The sequence below is a fragment of the Cyphomyrmex costatus genome, unplaced genomic scaffold (assembly GCF_001594065.2).
Source record: "Cyphomyrmex costatus isolate MS0001 unplaced genomic scaffold, Ccosl1.0 scaffold8, whole genome shotgun sequence".
Classification (NCBI taxonomy): Eukaryota; Metazoa; Arthropoda; class Insecta; order Hymenoptera; family Formicidae; genus Cyphomyrmex; species Cyphomyrmex costatus.
Genome location: NW_017280375.1, coordinates 1362298 through 1390278, shown reverse-complemented (window position 1 = coordinate 1390278; position 27981 = coordinate 1362298). Strand labels below are relative to the sequence as shown.

General features: G+C 30.3%; 1 protein-coding gene across 1 annotated transcript; it reads right to left on the bottom strand.

Moving 5' to 3' along the window:
- Positions 1-108: 108 nt before the first annotated feature.
- On the bottom strand, positions 109-26335 carry spir (spire type actin nucleation factor). Its single transcript, XM_018549163.1, has 15 exons — positions 25972-26335; positions 25818-25849; positions 25275-25398; positions 24620-24762; positions 24161-24373; positions 23878-23907; positions 21733-21990; positions 18761-18902; positions 13706-13960; positions 7025-7143; positions 6526-6796; positions 4395-4708; positions 4031-4279; positions 2508-2797; positions 109-864 (listed from the first exon to the last, which is right to left on the bottom strand). Exons 1-15 carry the CDS (start codon positions 26282-26284, stop codon positions 621-623), a joined length of 2997 nt encoding a protein of 998 aa, XP_018404665.1. The 5' UTR covers positions 26285-26335; the 3' UTR covers positions 109-620.
- Positions 26336-27981: the final 1646 nt, after the last annotated feature.

The window sequence follows — 27981 nt, the reverse complement described above, 5'->3', positions numbered from 1 at the left end:
TAATGATACATAATACGTACAATGATATGATAATACTTACAAGTACAAAGCATAAGCATCCGTTAGGTTACTGATGTACTGATGTATTCATATGAACTGAAATGGTTATCATAGTACGCGTATGTTTTACATAGAGACATGTACAATAATGACATTGGTATCTCATAGAAACAATCATACAATGTTGAGCGCCTCTTTTTTCTTTCTTTTTCTCGTTCTTCTTTTTTCTGATCTAAAGTATTCATCATTTTTCAAAAGGAAAGAGATTTTCTTTTGCTTGTAACACAAACGTTGTAATACGTAATATATGTAACATTTTACGTATACGGTTTGAAGAATTTATACTATCATGTTTTATAAAATACATCTTCGTATAAGGAAAATTCGTATATCAGCACTATCTTGTAACCAAAATCTATATAGCGAGAGAACGAATGTTCTACTTTGCATCCGTGTATGAATTCCTTTCATCCGTTTTCATATTGCGTTGAATGATATCGATTGCTCCCATTGTATAATATGTATATAATAAAACACGAAATCTTGATAATTTGAAAAAACAAACAATAGGAAACAAACAATGTGGCATCGACGTAAATCTTATTAAGAGGTGATGATAATTAAATATAGGCAGGAGAGAGGTTCAGAGTAAGGCGAGAAATGACATTGTTGCGTATCGTCGCACGTGTCGTTCTTGAGCTCTTGATTATCTGGATGACCATGATACGACAGTCATGACAAACAACAACGGCGACACCACGTAACCGTTCCGCCGCCATACGCTGCTCCACACTCGGTCCGCTCGAAGTGGAAAATGTCTTTGTAGTTGAGAGGGCGGCAGGACTGCCACCACCTTTGTAACATCTGCGCAAAGCATTAAAATTATTAAAGCAAAATGAATATAAACAATAAGGATCCGATTGGATCATAAGCCCGAAGCCGTGACACGCGACGGGAGGACCAACTGGGACCAACGGACCACAGCGATGGGGGATAAAGTGTAGTAAGGGAACTACCTACGGTTGACGCGATCTCAGAATTTTAATCCGGCCTCTACTTATCACTTATCAGATAATGTGTATTGTGTGAGCGTGTAATTCGTAGGTATTACATCAAATGCGGATCTGTCGTAAATACAAAAGAAACATTATGTGAATGTGTGTTTTGTTTCATAGTGAAGAGAGGAGAGAGATATTATTGGAAAAGGTTAAAGTGAGGACGGAGATATCGTTCCAGGTATGTATATGGAGTTCCCTCTGCGTAGATTATTATTGTTCACTCCGCGGACGTATCCTGCAGTCTACAAGAGATTGATGTTTTTATAATCAAACCTTAATACTTCCATACATAGGAGACGAATCGATTTGTGTAAAAAGAACCATGAACCATGACAGTCTTATGCCCATTTCCACCAATGTAAATTCACGTGGCAGTGGATCACGAGACACGTGGGCCACATGACCCAGAGATGTACATACATATGTAGCTGCGTTAGGGTATTCACTGCAAGTACTAAAAATCTATAGCTTATGTTAGGTACATTATAGATTTTCAGTACCGACAATATTTTGTCGGTTTTTTGATATTTTCAGTTATAATTTCTACTACCAATCATCGGGAATAGACTACCAAACGTCAGTAAGCGACCACCAAACGAATGCTTACAGTCATTATTGCATTTGCAGTCTGCAAAGCCGAGTTTTAGATATGGGGGGGCTAACTTCACGCGCGTTCTTCTTTTTTTGACATTTCTCATTATATCTTTGACTACCAAACGTCCGGAATGGACTACCAAACACCACCAAACGACCACCAAACGAATGGTAATGGTCATTTTTAGATTTGCAATAGTGGGGGGGCCAACTTCACATAGCCGAACATCGCACCGAGCGAAGCCATTGTATGTACATACATTGACTCGCTTGTTAAATATTGATATAATTGAGACAATTATGGCAAAATATCGAAATATGGTTTCTTAGTGTAAAACTTTATAGTTTTTACAAATTATTAATGTTTGTAATAAACCTAATTTTAACACTTTAGGCACTTATGCGATAAGCGCTTCAATTTTACATACAAAGATAAAAAAATTCACGTCACAAAATATGTACGGAAATAAGTCGTTTCCATATATAGTCGAGTTATAGTCACTTTCATGTTAAAAAAAAATTGTAATTTATTTTCTGTAGTCATAATTTATCTTATTTCATAGAGTTTTGACATAGATAACTTCTTTGATCTGAAATCAAGTGGCGCTTCTCGTATTTAGGTGATGTACTCGCACATAATCTTATTTCCAATCATATTATTGTTTATATATACATGCTATTATTGTTTATAATACACAAGCGAATCTATACTTTCGAAAAATTATAGTATATGCAATGTGAATAATAGATTTTTAATTTTACGGTTACCATGTACTTTTTATTTCATAAAGTTTAAGTATATTTCATATTGATTATTACTGATTGTTATACGAATATAGATATCATTGTCCTAACCTTTTTTCTAGTCCTTGAACTTCCACCTCTCGACGTGCGTGAGAAGGTGTTGACGTAGGTGTTAGTGCGGATATAGGTGTCATCGTCGGCGTTGAAGCAGGTGTACCGCTACGCAACGCAGAATCTTTCCGTCTGGATGCGGGAGAAGCTGGTGCAGAGCCGATAGTTCCTGTGTTACCTAGCCATGAATTCTTGCTGTTATCGTTCTCTGTTTCCGTAGGCGAAAGTAATAATCCAGGAGAGAGTAACACAACTGGCACTCGTGCAAACTGCTCCGTTGGTATCCGCATCTAGAAATGTTGACATCATCGCTAAATATTATGTAACTACATAATATTCAGAACAATTACACATCAAGAAAAAAATATTGATCCAGTTAGCCAAGTGATAACAACATATTGTCATTAAACTAAGGCTAAAGTATTTCCACAAACTGTTTGTTGTTTTGCAATATAAAATCTTCATTGTAAAGTTAAGTTGATGGCAAATTATCATCATATACGCTACTTTCAACGATCGGTATTTATTATCATATGAGGCTGTATTGACTGCAACTTGATTATTTTAATAAAAGCATTTTGTCATATAGCACGTGTGTCAATATAAGTATTTATAGCAAGGTGATGGCATGTATGATTAATCACAAATGCCAGACATAGCTGACCTTTATGTACAATTAGTTCTATATAATACGAGATCGTGCATATACAAAACATTATATTAATTTAGTACACTAATTCATTATTGGCCTAAATTTATTGACTGGCCTAAATTGTTCTGAAGACCGGTTTTGAGATTGTTTTGCGATGCAGTATCGTGGTGAACATGGTGATTCTCCTCACTCCCGAGAGAGAGAGGTAGTTGTAATTTGATAAATTTAATTTGGAAATGATTATTTTTCTGTGACATCCTGGAAAATTAATTTCCTATTTTTTCAACTTTCTTTATTTCTTTCCTTTCTTCCGTTATTATGCATTTGATTGCGCTTCCTAGGATAAAATTGTCTTTTGAATCTATTTCTCAGTTGTGAGTGAGCTCATTATGATTAAACATCTTTTTATCTTTATTTTTTAAATTATAATTTATTTATGAAAATTTTATTGTTTCTGAAGAAGACTAAAAAATGAGTCGAAACATGTAAGGTTATTTATTTAATAATTTTTTATAATAGATCGATTTGCTAGATATATATATCGGCGTTGCGTGAAGTCATCTACGCTTAACTCCTAGTGCCCTTTTCTTTCCAAGTTAATTTCTAATTCATTATATTATTGTAAGCACACATAATTAAAAACACAAAAATAAATAAGCAAAATTAAAAATAGTAATGACAACGCCAATTTCAAATAACCGCGGCAACAGTGACATCTAGATACCGTTCTTTCTATGTTAAAAATGAGAAATGTCACCTATTGGAGAAAATATCAAGTTAAGAGTCTAATCATAAGTTAATAATGAAAAGCCGGGTCTTAAAAATTTGTATCTTTCTTATGGTAGTTAAATGTAAAAAATTTCATACTAACTTTTGAATAACATTTCACGCAGACAGTCCTCTTGCATAAGCGGCAACGTTGTCCCCAAGGACCCAGTAGACCAAAACGCGTTTTCAAACAAAGAAAACAAACACGTCTTTTTTCCACATCCTCTTTTACGCGCCCTTCTACGGGAAGAGATTCTAACTCAGCTTTTGTAAGGACGCTGCGAATATGTACAATCTCGTCCAACGTTAATGACAGCCTTTCATCCAGTAGCATGTCTCCTAACGTCGTTTTCTGCGAAGCATTTATGGATTATTGATTGTATTATCAAGTTGTTATTGGTAGTATTACCAAGTTTAAAAAGAAGAATTAAAAAAAGAATAAAAATAGTATTATATATATTCTGTACCTTATCGATATCGTCCCACTCATTATTCGAGGCTTTGTCGTTCTTACTTTCGTGTGCAATCGTGTGTGCCCGTTGTGCTTTTCTTGAGGTTCGTGGTTGTGGACTATAATTCGGGCTAGGATTCAGGCTAATGTTAGGACTTGGACCTTGACTTAGCATCAAATCCTTAAGGCCAGCCTGCTGCCGACTATGTGATCTTGATTGTGGTAGGGACGTCGTTCCCTGAATGAATGACATTTGTGGTACAGTGCATTTTGCAGCGTGTCTTCTCGCAGATGCCCTCCGGGAAGGACATTGCGTCGCCAGGTCATAAGCTGCAATCAGAAAAAGACGGTTTAAAAAATAAAATAAGGACTAATCTAAAATGATCAAAAGTCAATTCGAATTTTTAGATTGTCATATACGATTAAATTCAATTTATATCTAACTCCAGTAAATACCAAATTCTATATAATTTGGTGCTTGCTGAGTGGAATATTGACTGGCAATTTCTTCACCAGTATTTCGTTAATAAATTTTAAGCAAATTTTCTTTACGAAAAATTAAATAGACTTTATCTGATCTCTGTTATTCACTTTTTCAATATGGTAGAATATGTTGGTAATCAAATCACTGATGATATTCGTAGCTAGAAAAAGAATACAGGAACTTGAATAGATTAATTATGATTGACACTATTTTGCAACACAAAGTATGAAAGATCATTTTTTTACGTGTTTTTATTTGTTGAACATGAAATTTACAGTTTACTGTTTCCTCTTAGGTTTACAAAAATACAGCACATATCGGTAATTATCGTCCAGTTTTGCGTCACAATAAGAAATATAAATAATAAATACAAATAAAAAAAAAATAAAAATTACGAAATTAATATTATAGCAAACTAAAAGATAAAATAAAAAATATCTAACTAACTTTTGCTCGGACATAGCTCGTCGGAAAAACGAATCCAGTGCAAAAGAGATTTGTACGGGAAAAGAGATTGCGCAAATAATATTTTTGTAATAAATGAATAAAGGATTTTATTTTAAGAAATATATACGTTTGCATAACGTTTTGATGCAATTACAAATGAAGTCGCTGACAATGAGTATAATAAAGTACGCAAAAAAATGATACGATATTCGACGCTTGTGCGTGTGTGTGTGTGTGTGTGTGCGTGCGCGTGTGTATGTATGTGTTCATTTTTTTATGTATCACGCATTTTCTCTGTCCTAATTTCAGAACTTCCCATTCCGCGTTTACAAAAAAACAAAAAATTTTACTCTCACATTCTATCCCGCTTCTATCAGTAATTAGGGATTATTACAGATATTTACTTTCTGTATCTCACCCAATGCATAGAAATAAAACATGTTAACAATCCGGTTAAATCAGTAAATATGATTTTTTTGTTAGTAATTGGTAATTTACTTTTGGTATCTTACCCAATATTCAACTAATTCGTTTGAATTTAACGTGTGGTACTGAAGTATTGTCTAACAAAGGAGATCCACCACTTGCTAGCTGTCGATCTCGGCATAAAAGTGATCGTTGAAAAGCACGCACCGAGGTGATATACATATATAAATTATTGCCTCTCGAATATACCCCAATACAAGTGATGTACAGAATGTGCAACACAGCGATAAAGTAAAATCTAGACATAACTTTGGCTATAATAGTGCAGGTTATATCCGGGAGTTACCCTGTCATTGTGAATTCGTAATGTACTCTGTGTATAGGTAGTACTAGGATTCGTTCGGAAAGACACAATTCATACATCTGTGATCATCTCGCAATGTGCGCTTTTCAACAGTACATACACTTTCTAAGATCGCAGACTAGCATATTTCTATTCTATTGAATATTGTATATTCAATCTTTATAAAATTCAATACCTTTTTCGCGGATAATGTAGATTCAAAAACGTGATTTATATAGATTTATCCAATCCAATCCATTCTCGTTTGCTAGGATGTTATAACATATAGCTTGTATAAGTAATTGCATTTATAAACAGAAATATTAAAGGAAAAATTAAAGAAACGTAAACCCGTACATAAAATACAAATGTTCATGTGATAATTATGATCAATGATTATGATCAACAAAATAAGAGGAAGATTTAAAAATTAATTATAATAATTACATTCTAATTGAGCATCACAGAATCGGTGGTACTCGTTCCTTGTTAGACGAAGTCCGCCAGTTTTTCGCCATGGATTTGCAGATCCCTCCTCATCGTCATCTCTATGTTCATGATCTTTATGTCCGTTTCGGACATCTTTTTTAATACCAAAATTATAATCTTTAAGTTGCCAATAATTGCAGATTTCATCTTCTTCTTCAAACCTTGTCTCCATAAAATTCTCTTCGTTGTAATCATCATCATAATCATCATCATCATCTTCCGCATCCAACTATTTAAAGAATAATATGTATGTATATATATATATCATGAGAATTAAAATTTAATAGTTAAAAAAATATAAAGTTTAGCTAAATTTAACCAGATATACGTGTATATGTGTGACACTGAAAATATATTTCTAATTATTAATCATTTTCATCTTTAATTGAATACGCAATCTCTATAAAACATTTCGTACATCTATATATTATACGATTAATAAATATTAAAGGTGAACCTTTAAATCGAAATCAACAGGTATCACTTTTTTAGTTTGCTTAGCAACATCCAAATTTCTTCCAGATGGTTTCGGCAGCAATTCGTATTTATTGATATCCTCTCCATTCTGTGCTACATCTGAAAAGTAAATTTATTCTCAAAATGATAATTAAATACAGATTGATACTAATTGTATCAAAATACATTAAAATTATTATATGTTGTTATGTAATGAGATGAAAAGATATGACAAAACATAATGAGACAAATGTTTTTGACAGCTAAAATGATAAAACACGTATATTTGTGATTGATTATAAATTTAAAAAATTGATTAGATTTGTAATTTTTCTCTTAAGCTTTTAGATTTTTTAGCATATATAAGTTTCTAATAAAGATAAATAACTTCTGATCACAGGATAGAGCAAGATTTTTTCATTCATTTCTTGCGATAATATTTATGTTTTTAAACAGCACATGTTGATTATTTAAAAGTTGTGCTTATGCCACTGTATATAGTAGCGCAACTCTGGTCATTATAGGCGAATTTTGGCGTGCCTCTGGTATAGCAATCAAAAGTAACCGCGACTAAGACTATCTTCGTTTTCAGGTATCAGAAGACAAAGATAGCCTCAACCACGGTTGCTTTTGGTTGCTATATGTGAAGCTTATGTGAAGCTAAACGCGCAGCGCGCTTGCGCAAGTTGAGACAATATATATGGTAACACCATCTGAACTTTTCTTTCCCTTTATGTTTTCGCTCTTTCTCATAACTGTTGAAGTGTTAGTGCAGAAATTGACTGGTAATTCGTATACTTTTATCAGTCATGTCGGTGATGTCTTGCAAATTATTTTAGATATTGATAGTGAAGTGAAGAAATGTAAAATGAAGTGGAGTGTCTAAATGGAGTTACCATATACAGTGTCTCAACTGGCATATACGCACTGTATTTTTGACTTCACCAACATCAAAAGTAGCGATAGAGAGTTGCGCTACTGTATATTCAAAGAGCAATCATGATTCCATAATGTGATTACAAACACGTCACTGTAAAGAGATACTGTTTATTATCGTAAATTTTCGTATTACTTAAAATTAAAACTGACGGAATAATTCCTCTCTATCTTCTACAATAAAATAATAAATACCAAATGTATATATGAGTCGCGGTAATTGTTGCGCATAATAAGATCTTTTATATAATATTAAATAATATCAAAACAAATTTAAGGGGATATTCTTGTGTGTCGGATTAAAAAATCAAATTTTTTTTCATATTTTTGTAGATTGGGATCTTGAAAATGTGTCCCTAAAATATTAAGACAAAATTCGTCAAATTAATCAAACTATGAGGAATGTATGAGAAATTTTAAACGCATTTTTCTCGAAACATTTTTCAAATCGGGCAATCACTTTTCTCGTAAACTACTGGTTCGATCGACTTGCGCTATTTGATATTTATTATTCTATCATTTAATTGTTTCAATTTTATAAAAATTTTTAATTTTTACGTTTACGTTTTTTTCACACGTGTTTTGTTTTTAATATATAAAATCATCTCATTTAAATCCTATAAAAACTTCTTCACAATTATTTATGATATTAAAAACTGTTTCAAAATAAAAGTTCAATAATTTTTAGGAAGATATAATCTGATATCAATAATTCTTTTATAGGTAAAGGAATAAAAAAATCAACTTTGTTTTTTTTACATAAATAAACAGTATATAGAATAAGAATATTAATGATTGCACCAGCTTTTTATCGTGGGATATAAATTACCGACTGCAACTGAAAAGAGCATAAAAGACCACGAATAAAAAACAGAGAAACATTCACTTTCCATGCTAAAAAGCTGATTGAATTTTAATTATGTAATTATTAATATTCATCCTATACTTTTAAACGTTTTATTAATCAATATAGTTTTCCATTCACTGTAAAAAGAATTAAGTTATTTGAGCTGAAAGTCCAGTAAAGATCTTACATTTATATAACTTACATATTACAAAATTATACGACGAACAAGTTATTGTCGATTATACAACTATATTTGTATAATCTGTAATTTTTCTATAATTTGTAATTTTGGTAAATAACGTAGTTTTGTTAATTCACGGCTGATCTATTATATGTAGCTCTGACGATTGTTTCTTAATGTATTTCAGAAGCAGCAAATACATGTTGTTATTTCTTTTTGTTACTAATTTATATATAATTCTTGTATTTCCTCTTTTTCATCCTCCAACTTATTCCAGCTCCGCGCGAACCACCCCTTCTATCAATTCCGTGGCTAAATGATCGGATTTCATTCGTCGCAATTAAGAATTATCGAGATTTGAATTAAAGCACTGAAAAAAATGGTACATTCTCTCGTGCCTGATGTCTAATTAGGGTTCAGAGAAATGTTGCAATAATCTGGGATAAATAAATTTCAACTGACCTTTAGAGTAGAGGTATAAATTAGAGTAGAGGTAAAATTTAGAGTAGAGGTATAAAATTGTAGATTGTCGAGTAGCAAATGTGGATCTTTGCGTGCCTCCTTGACTATATGTTCTGCGCGAACTGAAAACTGTTTAACTTAGCGTAAGACAAATTCATCGAACTCGTGTACTGCTCTTCTTTCATTTTTATTTCAAATTTATAGACTGTATCGTTTATAGTTAGAAACGGTGTACGAGAACAATAATCTGCATTGATATTAACTTAGTAGGTTTATACTACATCATAATTAAAATGTAAGTAATATCATGGTTAGCTATACGCTGATACAAAGAACAGAAAGAAATTTTCCCGGATGCAAACTTTGAGTTAGCGATTTATGATCTATGAATAAAGTAAAATGTCGTACGTATATAAAATAAAAGAATTTTTGTACAACTCATGCGATAGCTAAAGCCTTTTTATCTATCTGCAGATAACGCTGTTCGGTAAAGCTTAGTGTATGATTCGCGTATGCTATAGGACGTTCTTGACCAGGAGGCTTATTATGGTTCTTTTGACGGAGTGAAAATTACAAAAGTGATTGAATTTACTAGAATATTTATAACTTCATTGGTTAACATCTAGTAAATTTGCTTATTTTTGTAATTTTTATTTTCGTCACAAGAACCGTAATAAGCCCTTTGTATTCAATTTATGCGACAAAATTGCGCCTAATCCTATTTTACTAGCATCTGTTGCCAAAATTAACAGAAGTGAAGGATCGTAACGCATTAAAACTCGCGAAGAAATTAGAGCTTTCTTAATATCCTCATAAGCTATTTTACCTGATTGCGTCCATATGAACAAAGTAATGAGAAGTATATCTCGGAGTGGACGACTTCTAGTTGCGAGATCCAAAATGAACGAGTAATATGTCGCTTTACCTAGAAAGAGTTGAAATTCTTCTAGAATGCAGGGTTTAGGCGCGTCTCCTACAGTCTCAACGTGTTTATCCAAAATAAAGCATCCTATATGTGTACACCACTACTGACATATCGATTCGATCCATTATGTATAAGGTATTGGAGAGAGTGGTATCTGATAAAATCTTAGAATTTCTTGAGGATTATGTTTGAAAATCTTTCTGATTCGTGTTCAGTTTGTTTATAGGAAGAGATGCATCCACACAACATGTATACTAAGAATGTTGGATGATGTTAGAAGAACAACGGACTATACAGTATGGTTACTATTTGTTTTTTGACTTTTCTGAAACGTTTGATAAGATACAACATTTTACTCTTGTTAGAAAGCTCAGAACTATGGGGGGGTTTTCATCATCTGTGTTGAGCTGAATTGTATCGTATCTCTCTGCTTGATCTCAGGCTATGTACGATCAATATGAGAATAATATGTCATCATTGTCCTCGATCAATGTAAGAATGCCTTAAGAGTTTGTCCTGGAACGACTTCTGTTCACTTTATACATATCTAATTTTAGAGGTGCTGTCAGCTTTTGTAAATATATAACTTTATACAGATAACCTTCAAATCTATAAATCATGTAATTTAAAGGAAATCTCCGAGACGAAGAAGGATATAGAATCGATAGTGCAATGGACTGAACGTAATAATCTTCATCTTAATCCTAAGAAGACACAAACCATCACTCTGGAACAACTCGGTACATCAAAATTTGATAAGAATAAAAGATCTTCCATAAATATAAGGGTACATAAAACACTGTACAGATATCCAGTAATGTTAAATATCTTGGAATCTATATATTTAATACACTAGCTTGGAACAAACAAGTTACGTGCAATGTTGGAAAGCAAGATGTGTTTCAAATTGTATCAACTTAAAGTATCTAAACATCTTTTAACGTATGACTTAAAAATGAAGCTGATCCATTCCTCTCACAATACTTCACCTGCACCATTGCTGTGCTGCCTTTACAGATATAACTGAGGCACAAAATCTGCGTTTACAAAGGCCTTAAACAATTGCATTTATATTTAATTTAAGAAGGGATGAGTATATAACACCATATTATCTGCTTTAGCTCAAGATTCAAACGAGAAAAAATTATTTTATAGAATGCCTGCTTCGTAGCATCATAGTCACCAATTTACCAAAAATTATATAGCATACCTTCGCATTCAGATCAGCAGAATCATGTAGGAGAACTAGAGCGGCGGACGATCTACTGTCGTTTCCACAGTGCAGAACTGAGGCATACATGCGTTCTTTAAGATGCGTGGTGTCTAAATTATGGAACGAACTACTGTTAGAGATACGAAAAATTTCATCGGTTGATAAATTCAAGCAGGGATCGTATGAATACTTAATCGCAGAATTTTACATTTTAAAAGACGAGCGAGTCTGCCATATGCATTGATGCTTCTCTTTTTAATATTTTGTCATCGTTATTCCTTTATACATATACCTATTGTTACGATAATTATTGCGAAAAGGTTACCATTATTGTACTTACAAAACGTTATACACACATGCTTGCAAGCATATTAGTACCAAAACTTACAAGTATGTATTTTTATAATTTAATTTATGTTACATTATTTTCTCTGATACTTCTATTATTGTTATATCAAATAAATCTATATTTATGTTTGTATTACACACACACACACACACACACACACATATATATATATATATACTCTACGCACACAATTAGAGGATCATTTAAAAACGGAAATTTTGCCGATTTTTAAGAGATTGTATCCCCGCTTCCAAAGATCGCAAAACAATTATCCTGGATGCGTTTTAAAGGGTGAAATTTCTACTTTGAAACAGTTAATATTTGCCTTCTCATCGATTCGTAAAAATCTTTTTCGTAAAAATCAGAAGGAGATCGTGTCAAAATTCTGAAAATATAAGGACTTTCCAACTTTTCAGGCAAAGCAAGAACAGGTCGAAAAATGTCATCACATACATTTTAAAGTCTGAAATCTTTTTTCTAGAATGAGATCATGATCATCATTCTAGCATGCCTAGGAGCTGAGTTATTAGATTCCAAAGAGAAAGTCTACACGTTATAAGATTTTATGTAACTATCGTCGGTATTTGCGCGTTTCCCGATATACGCCACAAGGAAGGAAAATTTATATATCTTGTGTGTGTGTGTGTGTGTGTGTGTGTGTGTTTGTGCGTGCGCGCGCGAAATAAAAAGTTTCAGATTTTAGGGCCTCTTTCACCAACGCTGATTAACTTAATCGACGATTAGTCCATTGGAATTGACCAATCGCGTCTGTCGTCAAAACTAAATGATAAATGTGATTGATCAATTCCAATGGACTAATCGTCGATTAAGTTAATCGGCGTTGGTGAAAGAGGCCCTTAAAATGTATGTAATGATTTTGTCTGTGCAAAAAATTGGAGAGTCGTGAAATTTTCAGAATTTTGACACGATCTGTTTCTGGTCTTCGCGAACAAGACCATTCGATGGGACAGCAAATATTATATTAACTATTTCAAGGTAGAGATGTTTGTTGTCATTCTTTAAAACGCATTCAGAAAAATTGTCCTGAGATTTCTGGAAACGGAGAAACAGTCTCTTGGAAATTGATAAAATTTGCAGGTTTTGAAGAGATCTCCTAATAGTTGTATGTGTGTAGTGTATTTTGCTATACTTATGTATCATTGTTATGCCTAAGGGGATGACATCCCAAAGTGCTTGTAATAAATGTAAGTTCTCTCTCTCTCTCTCTCTCTCTCTCTCTCTCTCTCTCTCTCTCTCTCTCTCTCTCCCCCCTTCTTATCGCTTTTTGTCGCCCCCCTCTCTCTCTTTTACAATTATTGCGGATAACTATGTAAATAGATTTTGGATTTTTTTGTATATATAATCAATCTTTTTTTATACTTGCAAACGATTGCATTTTATATCGTGGACAATTATAATTTATTTTTATATCATTCATTTATATAGTTATCTGTTTTAAACTTTCATTGAAAATGACTTAATATAAGGTCGAAACGTTTACTTGTGATATTGCTTTTAGTAATTAATATATTAATATAAGTACCTACGTTAAGCACACAGTTCATAGCTTCATATTTTTGTAATGAATTTTAATTTTGTTAAGTTTTTACTTATTATTTTATTTATTTTTAATAAATTTGTTGATAAATGTAATTGTATCAGATTATATTTTGAAGTAAGTCGCTTTATAAATATTTAAATCCACTGTATGACAATGAGATGAATGAGGTGATTACCTGAGACTGTAATGCGCCTTCTACGCGACTTACGATTCCTATTGGAAGGTAAGATCCTGATGTTGGATCTTTCCTTAGCAATCCTTTGCCGTGGCTGTGGCACCGGCGGTGCATCTTGTCTCCTTTGGTTTGCTGCTACCAGAATGCTGTTTCCAGTTGCCAACGTTCTCTGATCCTCCGACTGCAACCATTGTGCCGCAACATCCTGTGCAGACTCCTGCTCTTGATCTGACTGCGAAGGTGGTACCTCTCCGAGGACTATCATATGAGATTCACCACTTACGTTACCTAAAAAAGAAATAAAGACGTAATAATATAAAATATATGTGTATAAGTTTATTTTTCAGGATTAATTTCTGAAATATACATATCTTTTTTTTATTTTAAGGAATATAACGTAACTTTTGTTAAGATACAAAACTATAAAAAAACAATTCTTTTTTGTTAAAAGCATATTGACTTCAAAATTCTTTTTAACTCTTTTTTTTTATCTGCGATGATTTTTCACCGAGTTTGGGTGATATGAAAATTGTGCAATTTTGATGTTTTTTCCATTTCTTATTGACTGCGTTATTCTCTAAAAGTGACTTCAATGCTACACTTATAACCGATGTAATTATCAGCTAATATTTACTGCTTTTCAAAAAGCTAGAGTAAAATGAAATCACTAAATATCTAATAATAATTTTTATATAGTTTAACGAAATTATACTAATTCATTTTTAGAGATAATAATTTTCTGCAAATCAATCTGTAAATCAGTGTATTATTATTGAAAAACAGTAAATATTTGCTAATGATTATATCAGTTATAAGTGTAGCACATTCTGAAGTCAGTAATAATACAATGATTCACTTTTAGAGAGAATGCATACAAGAGTAACCTAAGAATTATTGAAAAGACATATTCCTGACTTAATTCTAAAACAACTTTTCCTTTACGAAAATTTTGTCTGATGTTTAATTTTCAAATTATAAGGAATAACATATTACGGATCTCTTATTTGTTAGAGGAGACAGGCAGGTGCGGCGCTCACTATAAGGTTGAAATCAGATTATGCAATGAAGATTGAGATTGAAGATTAAACATTAAAATTTCAATGAAAACAAAAGAATTTTGGCTTCTATTTTTGATTGGTCAAACTTCAATCTCATTTTTCAATGCGTAATTTTTGAAAAACTTATTTTTATAAATAATGATCAACATTAGTTCCTGGTTTACTTCTGAATTTTAATGATTATTATCTTTATGGAATTTGAAAAATTTCAATATTACCACTTTATGTATATAAAACTACGAAATTTGTGAATTATTAACCGATTGCAATTAGTTTTGTTAAGGAATCTTTTGAGTTTTCTATCTATTAAGACCAACGTCGATTCACTTTTAGAAGTTGATATAACATGATTGTGATAGAAGCATTAATTCAATCATGTTATTACGAGTATATTGGCCGTCTTTCATATTGTAATATCGTCTGTTATTTGAGAAAGAAAATTAGAAATTCTACAGATCTGAAACGCTATTAGATTGTCAATATATTTATTATTAGAAGGAAAAAGTAACTCTTTTTATCTCCACAGACTTTAAATCAATATTTTATGAATTTGAGTAGCTTTTACCGCATATTAATATTCAATATTTTAATGTTCTTATTTTTCGTAAATTTTGGTGTATTTTATTATTAACATTGAGAATGATTTAATGGTTGAAACGGTTTTCGATTTCTGTACTGGAATTATTTAATATATTAAATATTAGCAACATCCTAACTTTAACTCAGCCCTCCATTAACAAATTTTTTTTTGTTAATATTAACATGAGTAAATTATTACAAAACTTTTGTACAACACACTTCTTGATATTTCGAATTTTGAAATGTAACAAAAAAAACTAAAAATTATTATTACTATTATTTTACCTATAAAAAGTGATTTAGAATGGTTTTTCCGTATTAATTAATATTTTCTAAATTCATCTATTTACATAATTATAATATCTGTATACAAAATATTGTTAAAATTGTGTTTCATAAAAACTGACTTTCTCTATAAGTATTTTTACTTAAAATTTTTTTAGATCAATATTTACTCTAAAAAATCTACGAAATGCATCTGTATATTTTTTACTTATATTATAGAAATATTCAAGGAAACATCATTTGAATACCACTCATGTTGATATTTATAAACTAGTTTGTATAACGACTCAACTGAAATTAAGACGTTTTTACAAAATGGCGTTTTATTAATTTTGTTCGGTCTATTTATTGTAAAATAATCGTTTAGTTTAGACAAAATGCTAATAGTCATTTTACACATATATATACATACCACATGTTGCATCAACATATTGGTCAGTATGTCTTTTATGAATGTAATATTTTTTTTCTAGAAGGTATTATATTTATAAAATTAATCGATTGAGATTTTATTTGTCAAATTGGTTAAATCGATCGATCACATTTTATAAATGTAATGTTTTTCTAATAAGCATTACGTTTATAAAATAGCAAATATACTGACCAATATGTTGATGCAACACACAATACATAGTAAAATACAAAAGAATTGTTAGATTTTTCTAACGTTTCTAAATTTTCTAGATACTTTTTTTAATTCACAAATTCTAAAATTTATTAAAACTTTTAGATCTTTAAATTATTAAATTAAGCAAAATTTTGACTATATATATATATATACATATATATATATACATATATATATACATATATATGTGTGTGTATATATATAGGAACTGTTTAACTTTTTGTTATTTTCGTTACTGATATTTTTTTATCTTTGTTCTAATTTTATATTTACATTTCACAAAGATCAAGCTATTCGTTCTTGTACGTTTTTTAATCTTTTCGCGTCTAAGAATTATTTATCCAATTTTTATCTACAAGAAATGTCCTGTGTTTTGATTAATTTCAATCCAGAAACTATCACAAGCGAGTTTTTAAAATTCTAGGTTTAATCAATTCAATATTTTAATAAATTTTCACGAGCTATATATAAAGATAAGACTTATACTTTTCTTTAAATTTTATGTAACAAATTTCTATAAATATTATTTCTTTTTATCCTTTCAGTTTTTTATAAACACTATGTACATTTTATGAGCAATGAGACAAACAATTATTCACACTTCTCAAATCACAATAATTCTCCTACACTTGAAAGTCCTTCGCAAAATTATTCACATTGAAAGACACAGGAATGATATTATTGATTGTTGTCACAGGAACTTTTTAAATACTAACAAGAATTAACATATCTTTCGAGAATGATGATGTAACAATACTAACAATAATTGTCGGGATAGAACAGAATTTGCAAGAAACGGCTGACATCCAACTAGACGGCTGACATGCCACTATGACGTTTCAGGCAACGTCAGACCTCCTTCGCACGCTTTCAGTTATTGATCGTACCTACATCGTGTCAAGTTGCCCCTCCCCCTCTCTCTCTCTCCCCCTCTCTCTCTTCTACTATATTCCGCGTCCACAGCACGTACTCTAAATTCTGATACACCCATATTTTTAATGCAATTTTATGTTAAATTTTTAATTTTGATAGAATTCGTAAGCAAGTATATTAAAAATTGAATATTCAGAAATGAAGCTCAAAATCTGTTTTTATCAGCATACATATTTGCTCCTACGATGCACATGCGCACATTCGTGTATGCGCATGTGATACAGAATACACACACACATATAACAAAATATAATTCGTACAGAAATTCAATAAAATTTAATAAATATTTTAATTTAATAAATCGCTTCATATTATTACTTCAATCGCAATTAAACAACGAAATATCGATTAATTTAGCATATTTATCCTCTCATACAACACCGACGTTTGCAGCAATATTAATTCGCTATAACGTTGCAACATTGTATATTACAATATTGTTTCAGAAACATTGTTTTATATATGTATATGTATAAAATGTAGATGTACAACATGATTTCAATAATGTTGCAGTAATATTAAAAAAAAAATTCTCCAAATTAATTATTAATTTTGTATTGAATACGTGTTTGAATACTTTTGTACAATATACAATACATTTTATAATTATCAAGTTTTATTAAGTAGTAATCAATTTTTTATATATAAACACGCGGTATTTTTAAGTACGATACAAGCGTTCTCTCTCTCTTGTAGAACTTACACATAAAATTGCCAATATATTAAACGTGTTATATGTATATACATGTGTGCGTGGCGCGTGCATTTCGCGCGCGCGCGTGTATGTGTGTGCGTGTGTGCGCAAGCGCGTTAATGTCAAATCTATTATACGAATGACAATATATATAGATACATATTATTTAGTATATCACATTTTGATAAACGTCCGAAAACCAATTACCTCCAATTTCGATGAAACTTTATAAAAAGTTAATTTCAGGACAAAATAAATTTAAAAGGACTTTTGGTAACTCCTAAAAAAACCATTTTTTTAAATAAAGTAGTAAAATAAATATTGATGATTATTTTTACTACAGATAAAGCAACCTTAATAACCTTAATCTCTCCAAAGGTTTTAATTGAAAAGTCATACGCCTCTAGGTAAAGGGAAAAGTGGGGTGGACTTCCCTTCGCGTAAAAAGTCATGCATCCCTAGGTGAGAAGGGAGGTGGGGTGGATCTCCTTTCGTGTGGAAAGTCATGCGCTCTAAAATTGATAATGTTGTCATTAAATTCATTTTACTATTTTATTTAAAATATGATTTTTTCTTAGGAATAGTCAAAAATCTCTTTAAAGTGGCCTTAAAGAGATCTAAAATGAAGCTTTTTACAAAATTTCATCAAAATCAAATCGGTTTTCGGAAGGGTAGCTACATATTTAAATTAATAGTAATAGTATCACACACACTTAAGTTTTACTTTTCAAATTTGGTATAATACATTTTTTTCTAGGAGCACGAGCTTTTATATATAATTTTTTTATTTTATAAGTCGCATTATAAATGTACAATTTCAACACACACAATATACAACTTTAAAAAGTTGAGTTATTTTTATTGTTATAGCAACGCTATCATCTACAAATATATAAGATATATAAACTTACAAATGGATGTTTCTTCAATCTTCGAAGTGTTTTGTCTTGGACCAGAAGACCTTAGAGGCTTTGGAGGCTTTTTTATGCTTTCCATTAGTAATTCTCTCAAGGTACTTTCCTTTTGTAATGGTCGTAATCGTCTCTCCGAAGCCTGTATACAATAAAGTATAACTATTTTCTCCATATACGTTGATCACACTGCAAAGAATATATTATTATTGAAGCCTCAGTGATCTAACTGTGCTTGCCCAAAAAACGAAAGTTACGAGTTCGATCCCTGGCCGAAATAATATTTCTTGCAATAAAATTATTTAAAAGTTTGAAATTTATTAGCATCATATTATTAATATTAATGTCTTCTGAAATGCCTAGAATCATTATTAAAAAAAGATTATCGCTCCAGTTGTGTTAACAATGCTTTTCAAAATAATAGCGTTTTTCATTAGCACAACTAGTGCACACTCAGTGCACTTTAAAATCGTTGTACACAAATCGACGTGAGACGGATGTCTAATAAAAACAATGAAACGAATTAAACCGCAAAATCCTCAATATATTTTATTGGGATATTTAATAAAATATACATTAGGAATTTTATCAATTGAGATTTCTCACTTTTATATTCAAGATCAAAGTAGTGTACGTAGGTTGCCCAGAAAATCGTATAAAAACGTATAATTAATTTCTGAAATTGACTTTATTGTTTCTCAAATATTCTCCGTTACAATGAATACACTTTTCCATTTGTCGAATCAATTGTCGAAACATTTTGACTATCTTTATGGAGGCACTTCATACATTAGATTTTCGAACGCTTCCATCGCCATATTTGGCGTATTAAACTTCAAACCACGCATTTTATCCTTGATGGAAACAAAAAGAAGTTACAAGGTGCCAGATCGGGATTATAAGGATGAGTCATTAATAGTCATGGACAGTGGCCAAAAATTGAATTGTCACCTCTACATTATGTGACGATGCATTGTCTCGATGCACAATAATGCGCGATCTTGATCGATTTTGACAAATTTTTTCAAATACATCGGTAGGCAAATTGTTGTGTACCACTCGGCATAATCGTACGATGATTTTCAAACATGACAGACACAATAGGATCGGTTTTACTGAAGAACGATGCAATCATTTTCTTTTCAACACTTCTGCCATACTTCACTTTTGTTGGATGCGGCTCATCTGGGAACATCCACAAACTTGATTTGTTTTTCGATTCACAACATAAATCCAAAATTTGTCACCACGCACGCACGCACGCGCGCGCACGCGCACACACACGCGCGCGCACACACACACACACACACACACACACACACACATAAAAGAAAGGCTAATCCGATCGGACAACCTCCACGTGATACACCTTGGGTAATGCTAATGCCGACGGTACTCTAACTTTTAAGCCTTATAACTACTTAATGGAAAAGAGTTTTATTATAGTATTTTGAAAAGCTCTCGAAGTAAGTTATAAGAATATACAATAAAAAATGAGAGGTCCTATTTAAAAAATTCAACATGATCTTGCCCTGACCTTGACAACATACCTAAGGTCTAACCAATGATACTATATTATGTCCTCTTTGAAATCGAAAAACTTTTGTCTGATGTGAAAAATTTTTCAAGAAAATGCATATTTTTCAAGAAATTGGCCTGGTACAGGTAGCTCTGTTACACCCTGGGGAAGTTGCCTATACCGCGTCCCTTAACACGTAAACATTTGTAACAAAAGCACTGAAGAAATCGGAATACTTCTGTACTTACATTGAAGTTCACTGGCAATAAAACAATTTTTACGGAAATAAACATTGAAAATTATTGCTTAAAGTAAGATAGTAACTTTTAGTACTTTATTAGAAAACCAAGTTCTTAAATTGTATACTATTGGATCTCTAAATTAATAAATAATCATTAGTTTTTACAAAAAAAAAGATCTAAATTTTCTTAAAATTCAATAAATAATATCTATACGTATCTATGAATAATCTTTTTAGTAAGTTTTTTCAAAATAACTTAAATAAATACAAGCATACCTTTTCTTATACAAATATCGAAATATAATAATCATAAAAGTATTATTCAATTACTCAGTCTTAAGGTCGACAGGAAAGACCCGTGGAAACCTCTAACCAAAAACGAATTTAGCTGATTTGGTTACTCTTATACATATTATGTACCTAAAAAAATCAAATTAAATCAAATATTACTTATGGTTTCATTTTCTATTGTAAAATATACGCCTAAAAGCTGGCAACGTTATGGACACAGTAATTTAAAAGATTATTCGTTTTTTCATTTCAAAATTTTTATCATAAAAAAAAGTGATAAAAATATTCTGAGTGTTGTTCTATAACTTTTTAATGTAATATAAAAAAATTATTATAATTACTGTAATTTGTCTATTAAAAAATGAGGTTTTAGCTAGGTTTAGAAGCCTTTGGAATCACTGTACGTCGAGTTGTGTATTTTTCTACTTTCCGTTAGTATTTTTCCCCCATTGTGCGGCGCGCGAAAAATCGGTTTTTGACGAATTGATTTGACAGTTTTACGTGCTCGGGGCATTATACATTAACGAGGAGTCGAACACAATAAAAGAACAATGCAAATTCAAAGGTGCATCATTACAAAAATAAGTAACAATAAAAGATGAATTTTATATTTTCCAAAAAATGACGCAAAATAGATTTCAATATAATTTCTTATTTAGCTAAAAAAAATTAATAAAAAAAGTACTTCTCTAAAAAAAAACTGTTTATGCGATTATTTAAAAAATAGAAAAAATCGAACAACGTAGTCGTTTTCAGTGCATTAAAATCATACGGAAACATTCTTTAAAGTTCAAAGCACAAAAAACTTCTTCAATTTTGTCGGCCTGTGTAATTAAACAAACATAATTAGCACTAAATACAAAAATATAGATGCTTTTTAAAATTTTTTTCAGATTTTATGCACGCAATCATGTATCTTGCCTTTTTTAAAGATGGTCGGCTTCGAATAAATTCAAGAATAATGGCATGCGCGTCCTTTCGTGACGACGTAGGTGGAGTTTTCCTGAGGTGATACCGTCTTGCCCTGATATCATCCATCAAACTCTCGTAGGGTGTCAGTTTATAGTCTGGAAGATTTCCTTCTTCACGCGAAGACATGCGAGAATCCAAATTAGCTTCTACCTTCTTCAATTTTACTCCTCGCCTCAGCTCGCTAATAACTTGAACCCAAAATCTAGCCTAACAAAACATTTAAAAGCAAATTGATATTATCATTAAAAAAATATTTATATCATACATATATACTTATACAATCTAAAGTATTATGTGTGTAGTGTGCGCACGTGCATGTGTGTATGTTTATTATACAGAGCGGTCTGTAATTGATGATACAGCAAATGAGTGATCCTAAATAAGATGAAAAAGTAGAATAACATTTTTTCATATGAATATTTTCTCGAGACAACAGACTTTAAATATTCGCCGGGTACATTTGCCTTTAACTACGTCTTGACCTAGGGAAGTGCTGAAGTGACAGCCGAACTTGATGATTGTCGATATTACAGATTTGTTTTAATTCCAAATTTAGAATATCAATGATGAGTAGTATCAGTCATCTTTTAGAAATAACACGACAAATAAATACTTTACTTCTCTATAAATTCGTTAGCATTCCTCTAAAAGTTTTGCTAAAAATTATGACGTCATCTAAATAGACCAAACAAGTTTTATTCAAGACTGGAAAAAGAATCTTTTCAAAAGTAGCTGCAGCATTACACAAATGAAATGACATTACTGTGAATTGTCATAAACCACTTTCGATAGAAAAAGCTGTTTTCTTTTGCGGGCAAAGCTTGTGATCTGCCAATAACCACTTTTTAAGTCCAAAGTAGTGAACCATGAACTTCCAGACAAACAATAAAAAAATCTATTCTCAGAATCGGAATAGAATCCTTTGTAACCGCGTAAAACTTTCTATTGAAACAATCTTATTTGCGAAATAGCTCGTCGGAATGTTACGGGAATAAGATCAGATTCGTGGCGGAGAGAAAAACGAGCGCTTACAAAGGATGTCACGAGTTTTTAATATTATAACAGAAAGAGTATGTATTACGTAGTTGATACAAGTTACACAAACAGTGTACAGTGTTTGTGTGTCTCTGCACGTGTATGCGTGCGTGTGTGTGTTTTGTGTATCAGACGTATATGCCATATACAAAAATATACGTGTACGTATAATTGCTTTACAGTTGTGGATAGAACAGTTGCAATTTTTTTTAAATGGATTTCATATATAAATAATGGCAACAAAAAAAGGATTTCATTTAAGGCATTGGTAATATTGATCTAGCGGTGAGAAGGTCACTCAAGGTCAAGTCCATATTTTTATCATATGTTCTTCTTAAAGTTCTACAATTTTTGTCTAAAACATTTTTCTATATCTAAAGCAGTTTCTGAGATATAGGGCCAGTGTAGGACTTTATAAATATTTTGTATATACATAAAAATTGTTTGTTTTTTAAATATCTATCAATTCCTCTAGATATAAAAGCAATCCATCGTTGTACCCTAAAATTTTCTCTAAAAATTATTACTAAAAGGACTAAGTCAAAACGTTTGTGATTTTGTTTTTTATAATGATAATAAATTCACTAGAAAAATATTGTCTGAATATCTTTCTTACTCATTAAAACCTTAATTTATATTTTATGTAGTAAATCTCACAAGCTTGATTGATTTAGCAAATATTAAATTAATAAATCAAGTGATATACTACAAAATATAGGCATTAGCATTGAATGACGACATAGCGATAACCCGCAAATCTTCTGATATGTCTATAACTCGTTCTAATAATTAGAAATAATAAATGTACTTGTATTAATAATTCTTCTTTTGCAATAGTTGATCATGTTTTTAAACAATAAATAAAATTTTAATTTCATTGATATATATAAAATTTGATTTGTTCTATAAATGCTTATAAACTTATATAAATTATCATGCTGCATGCTCAATTTATATTAAATTCATTTCATTAATTTAAACAAATGTACTATTTAAAATTAAACTTAATAATGCAATTATAGTAAAACTATAATTGTAATTTTATTAATACGAACGTACTTGTATAGCTCTCCAAATTCTAATGTCCGTCTATAAAAATAAATGCTAATTAGCAATTTCGTTGATAAAATTATACATAATTATTAGAAACAACATATTATTTACATATTGCTTCTATATTTATTCTTTTTTGAAAAAACATTTGACAAGAAAGTAATTATTTAAAATAGGAGATTTAAGATGTTTTTTTTTATCACGTATTCGTATATTCAATAAATTATAAATCAATATCTTTTTTCGTAAAAACAAGATTGTATATTTTTTATTCATCGGAAGAACTTACCCAATCATTGAAATCCATTGTATTAATGTTCTGTAACGAAGTTGAGTTACGTTCTACATTATTTGAATCAAATAGATCTTGTGATTGTTTGTTGACGACTACTTTCTCCAGGAACTGAGAGAGATTAAGGGCCTCTTCGACAAACGCATGTATTATATTTCGATAATAATTATCAGCATTTTCGTGCAAACTTTGAGCATGCCTTGCACATATCTGAAATATAAGCAGAATCTTTGCAATGTCCTTCAATAAGTATGATTTTACAAAATCTGTTACAAGTAAGAAATTAAAAAATAAAATTATATTTATTACGCTTTTTACTAAATTAATTTAACTACTCAAAATTTTGATCAGTTTTTTTTTTGTCTTTCATTATTATTAATTGTTTATCAAACTGTAAATCATATCAATTTAAGCATTACGTAATTAAAAATTGAAATCTAGCGAATATAAATTTACTTGAATAATAGTCTTCAAGGTACATATGGGACTATCTGTGTATGATTCGGTAGGTTTCGGCATATAATCCTCTGCATCAGTGTCACCAGAATCTCGCTCAATGCCTTCATCGTCAGTTTCTTGTAGACGTTCTTCTACATCACCTTCATAAACTAATAATATAAGCAAATAGCATATATCTTTCAAGGAAACTATTTTTTGTCCCACTTGGATTTTAATCAAACTTAACACCTTAGCACCAATATTTATCACCACCAAAATGAAAAATATTTTGTCGGAAATTCCACAAGTTAAGAAAATATTTGTATGAAAAATAATAAAAGAGCGCGGAAATATTTGCATGAAAAATAATGAAAATAACACAAACATACAAAATGTGACTTTAGTAACATTTTATTATTAAAAAAAATTAACAATTAAGTACAAATATAAAGATGGACTATTGAATGGTCAAAATAGAATACATATGTGCAATATTACAAGTATCTAATTTGAATATGAAACAATATTCTAGTTATTCTTGAGTTAATGATATTGAGTTAATGATATAAATATAAGAGAAATAAATAATTTTAATTATTTATTAATTTAAATTTTTATTTAAAAATATGATTAGACATTACTAAAGAAAGTAGAGCATAAAAAATTCATTTACCTTTATTACAGTTTGTCATTGATGTAATAAGAGCTTCTAGGTCTGGTAATAATGCTATTTCCTCTCCTGCATTAGAACCGAAGTCCAAGGCTTTAAAAATTGTCATGCCTAACGAAAATATCACCTGTACGAGAAATTGTATTTTATATTTAAAGAACAATTACATGTACATTATACATATACATACATATGTGTAATCTATTGCAAAATACGATTGAATGTTTTATTACAGATTTTTGCATTGTATTTGTACGTTTATATTTAGAGCTTACGACGTTGGTGACAAAAATATTACTATATGAAGATTAAAACTTGTAAGAGCTTTCTAATTTGATAAAAAAATTTTTGTAAAGAACAATCTTGATTTGACTAATTTTTACAATTTGTAACATTACACGACTTCATTTATGCCTATTTGAATTATTACCGATCTATTAACATTAATGACGTGCTACATCAAAATATTTGTTTAAATTTATTAAATTTTTTGGCACGTAGCTTTTTGTTTTATTATTTGAATTTCATTATAAGTTATACATTTACCTTCTCTTCCGAAACAGGAGGTGATTTAGAACCTGTAATACAAGTTATCTGTCAATTATCTTTAATATATATATTATAGTAATAAATCTTAATTTATATGAATTAAAACAAAAGTTTACATTATTAGTTCTGAATTCTAGAATAAAAAGGTCACCTGCTAAGTTTTCAAGCCAAATATCTCCATCTTTGTGAAGTATAATTTGCGAGAATTCTGATATCTCATAGAACTTTTCCGTTAAGCATAATAAACTATTAGCTATCTGATAGCACAATGCCCATGCTCGTTCTTGACTTAGAGGACTATCAAATATTAACAAAATATCCTGGAGATTTAAACAACCACACGAGTCTAACTTACACACAGGTCGCACCGATACATTTTCTTTTTTGTTTACTGCTGTTTGTGACTCTTCAAGAACTGTAGTTTTTTCCTTATTATATTCTGGGTTATTCTTAGAATTCGACATTGTTCAATTCTTTGTTCTTTATTTATAGAGACTCGCTATGTCAATTTTGTATAAATCTGCTTATTATTCTTAGAAATTATTTTATACATAATCTTTGGTATTGTATAGAACGTCTTATGTGATACATCAAAAACGTCTATGAAATTGTTTATGTTAATTAACATATATTACATCAGTGTCTTCACAACATTGTATCAAATGTTCACAGTTTATATTAGAAGAATTACACTCCTTCAGCCATAAAGAACAATATTTTTCAGTTTTCTTTTGCAGAGTATATTAAAATTGTTATTCTAAATTAATAGAAGATACAGTAAAAATTCTATATTATAAATTGCAATCCCCAAATACCTGAAATATAATAATAGTACATAAAAATTTTATGTACATATCTTTATATATACAAGATGTTAGAAAAAAGTTAGAAAACCATTTCGCATTTATGTAATATATAGTCCATACCATACGGAGTAAAAAAGCCTTAGTAAATATAGATCAAAAGCTATTTATAGAGATCAAAGCTGTTTATGAAATACAAACAATTTTGTATATTAGTATCATAACGAATTACCTTCTATGTGTCATACATGATATGAAAAGAGAAAAATTGAGATAAGGATAAATATGCAGTATAACGCCTCTACTTCTGATTGTCCTGTAATTTTGTAAATTTGTGTATTTCTATGCGTAGAATATATACTATCTTTAATTTTTATACAATGAAACCTAAGTGTACATCTTTATATTCCTATTGTGAAAGATTTTCTATTCCGACCCAAAAAAAATTCAAGTGTTATTGCAATAAATTAAAGAAGAGAATACTTCGCGCTATTAAATCACAGTGTAACATAATACCAAAACATGAATGTAATATTTATAATAAGAAAAATATGAAACATTCCAATGAGAGTAGAAATATCCAGCGAATGTATATATACTTAGATCATATAGTAATAGTTACGAAAGTTGTGTAAGCTGTTAGGTTTTTAAAATAAATAAACTTGTATTTGTAAAACATGCATTATAAAAAAGAAAAAAAGAAACAATATTTTCTTTCCTCTGATTAAGGCTTTTTAAATCATAATCTGTATAACGTATACTATCTATCACATAAATGCTGAATGAATTTTTTAACATATTATATAATGTGATAATGTGTGGAAGATTATCTATAATCAAATTATAATATAATTTGAAACCATGGAATGGAAATAACGCGTTAGATGTTACATCGTTATCGTTACAAGTTACTATTTTAAGAAGAGAGAAAGAGAAATAGAGAGAGAAATAAACTTGTGCAAAACTCTATGATAAGTTAACAATAAAATAAGAGAGAGAAAGAGCAAAATATTAAAAAAAGTAACTTTTTACATATAAAAAACTTAGTGACAGATAAGATTGAAGGCGCTTCTTTGGCTAACTTCAAATAGATATTTTTTAAAAGCAAGATTATATTTCAAAAAATTTAGATTTTAATGGTCATAAAAAAATAATTAGGACAACGGCCATTCTGGAAAAGATATATTTACGTGCATAAACTTGCATACAAATTTAACCTTGAAAAGTAAACATGATATCATCTTGTTTTTATTTGGTGAAGATGCAACTCTTGATTTACTATATCATATGTTTCATATCATTTCATTAATATATACATGCAGTTTAAATATTTTATCAAAATTTTGCAGATATTTATG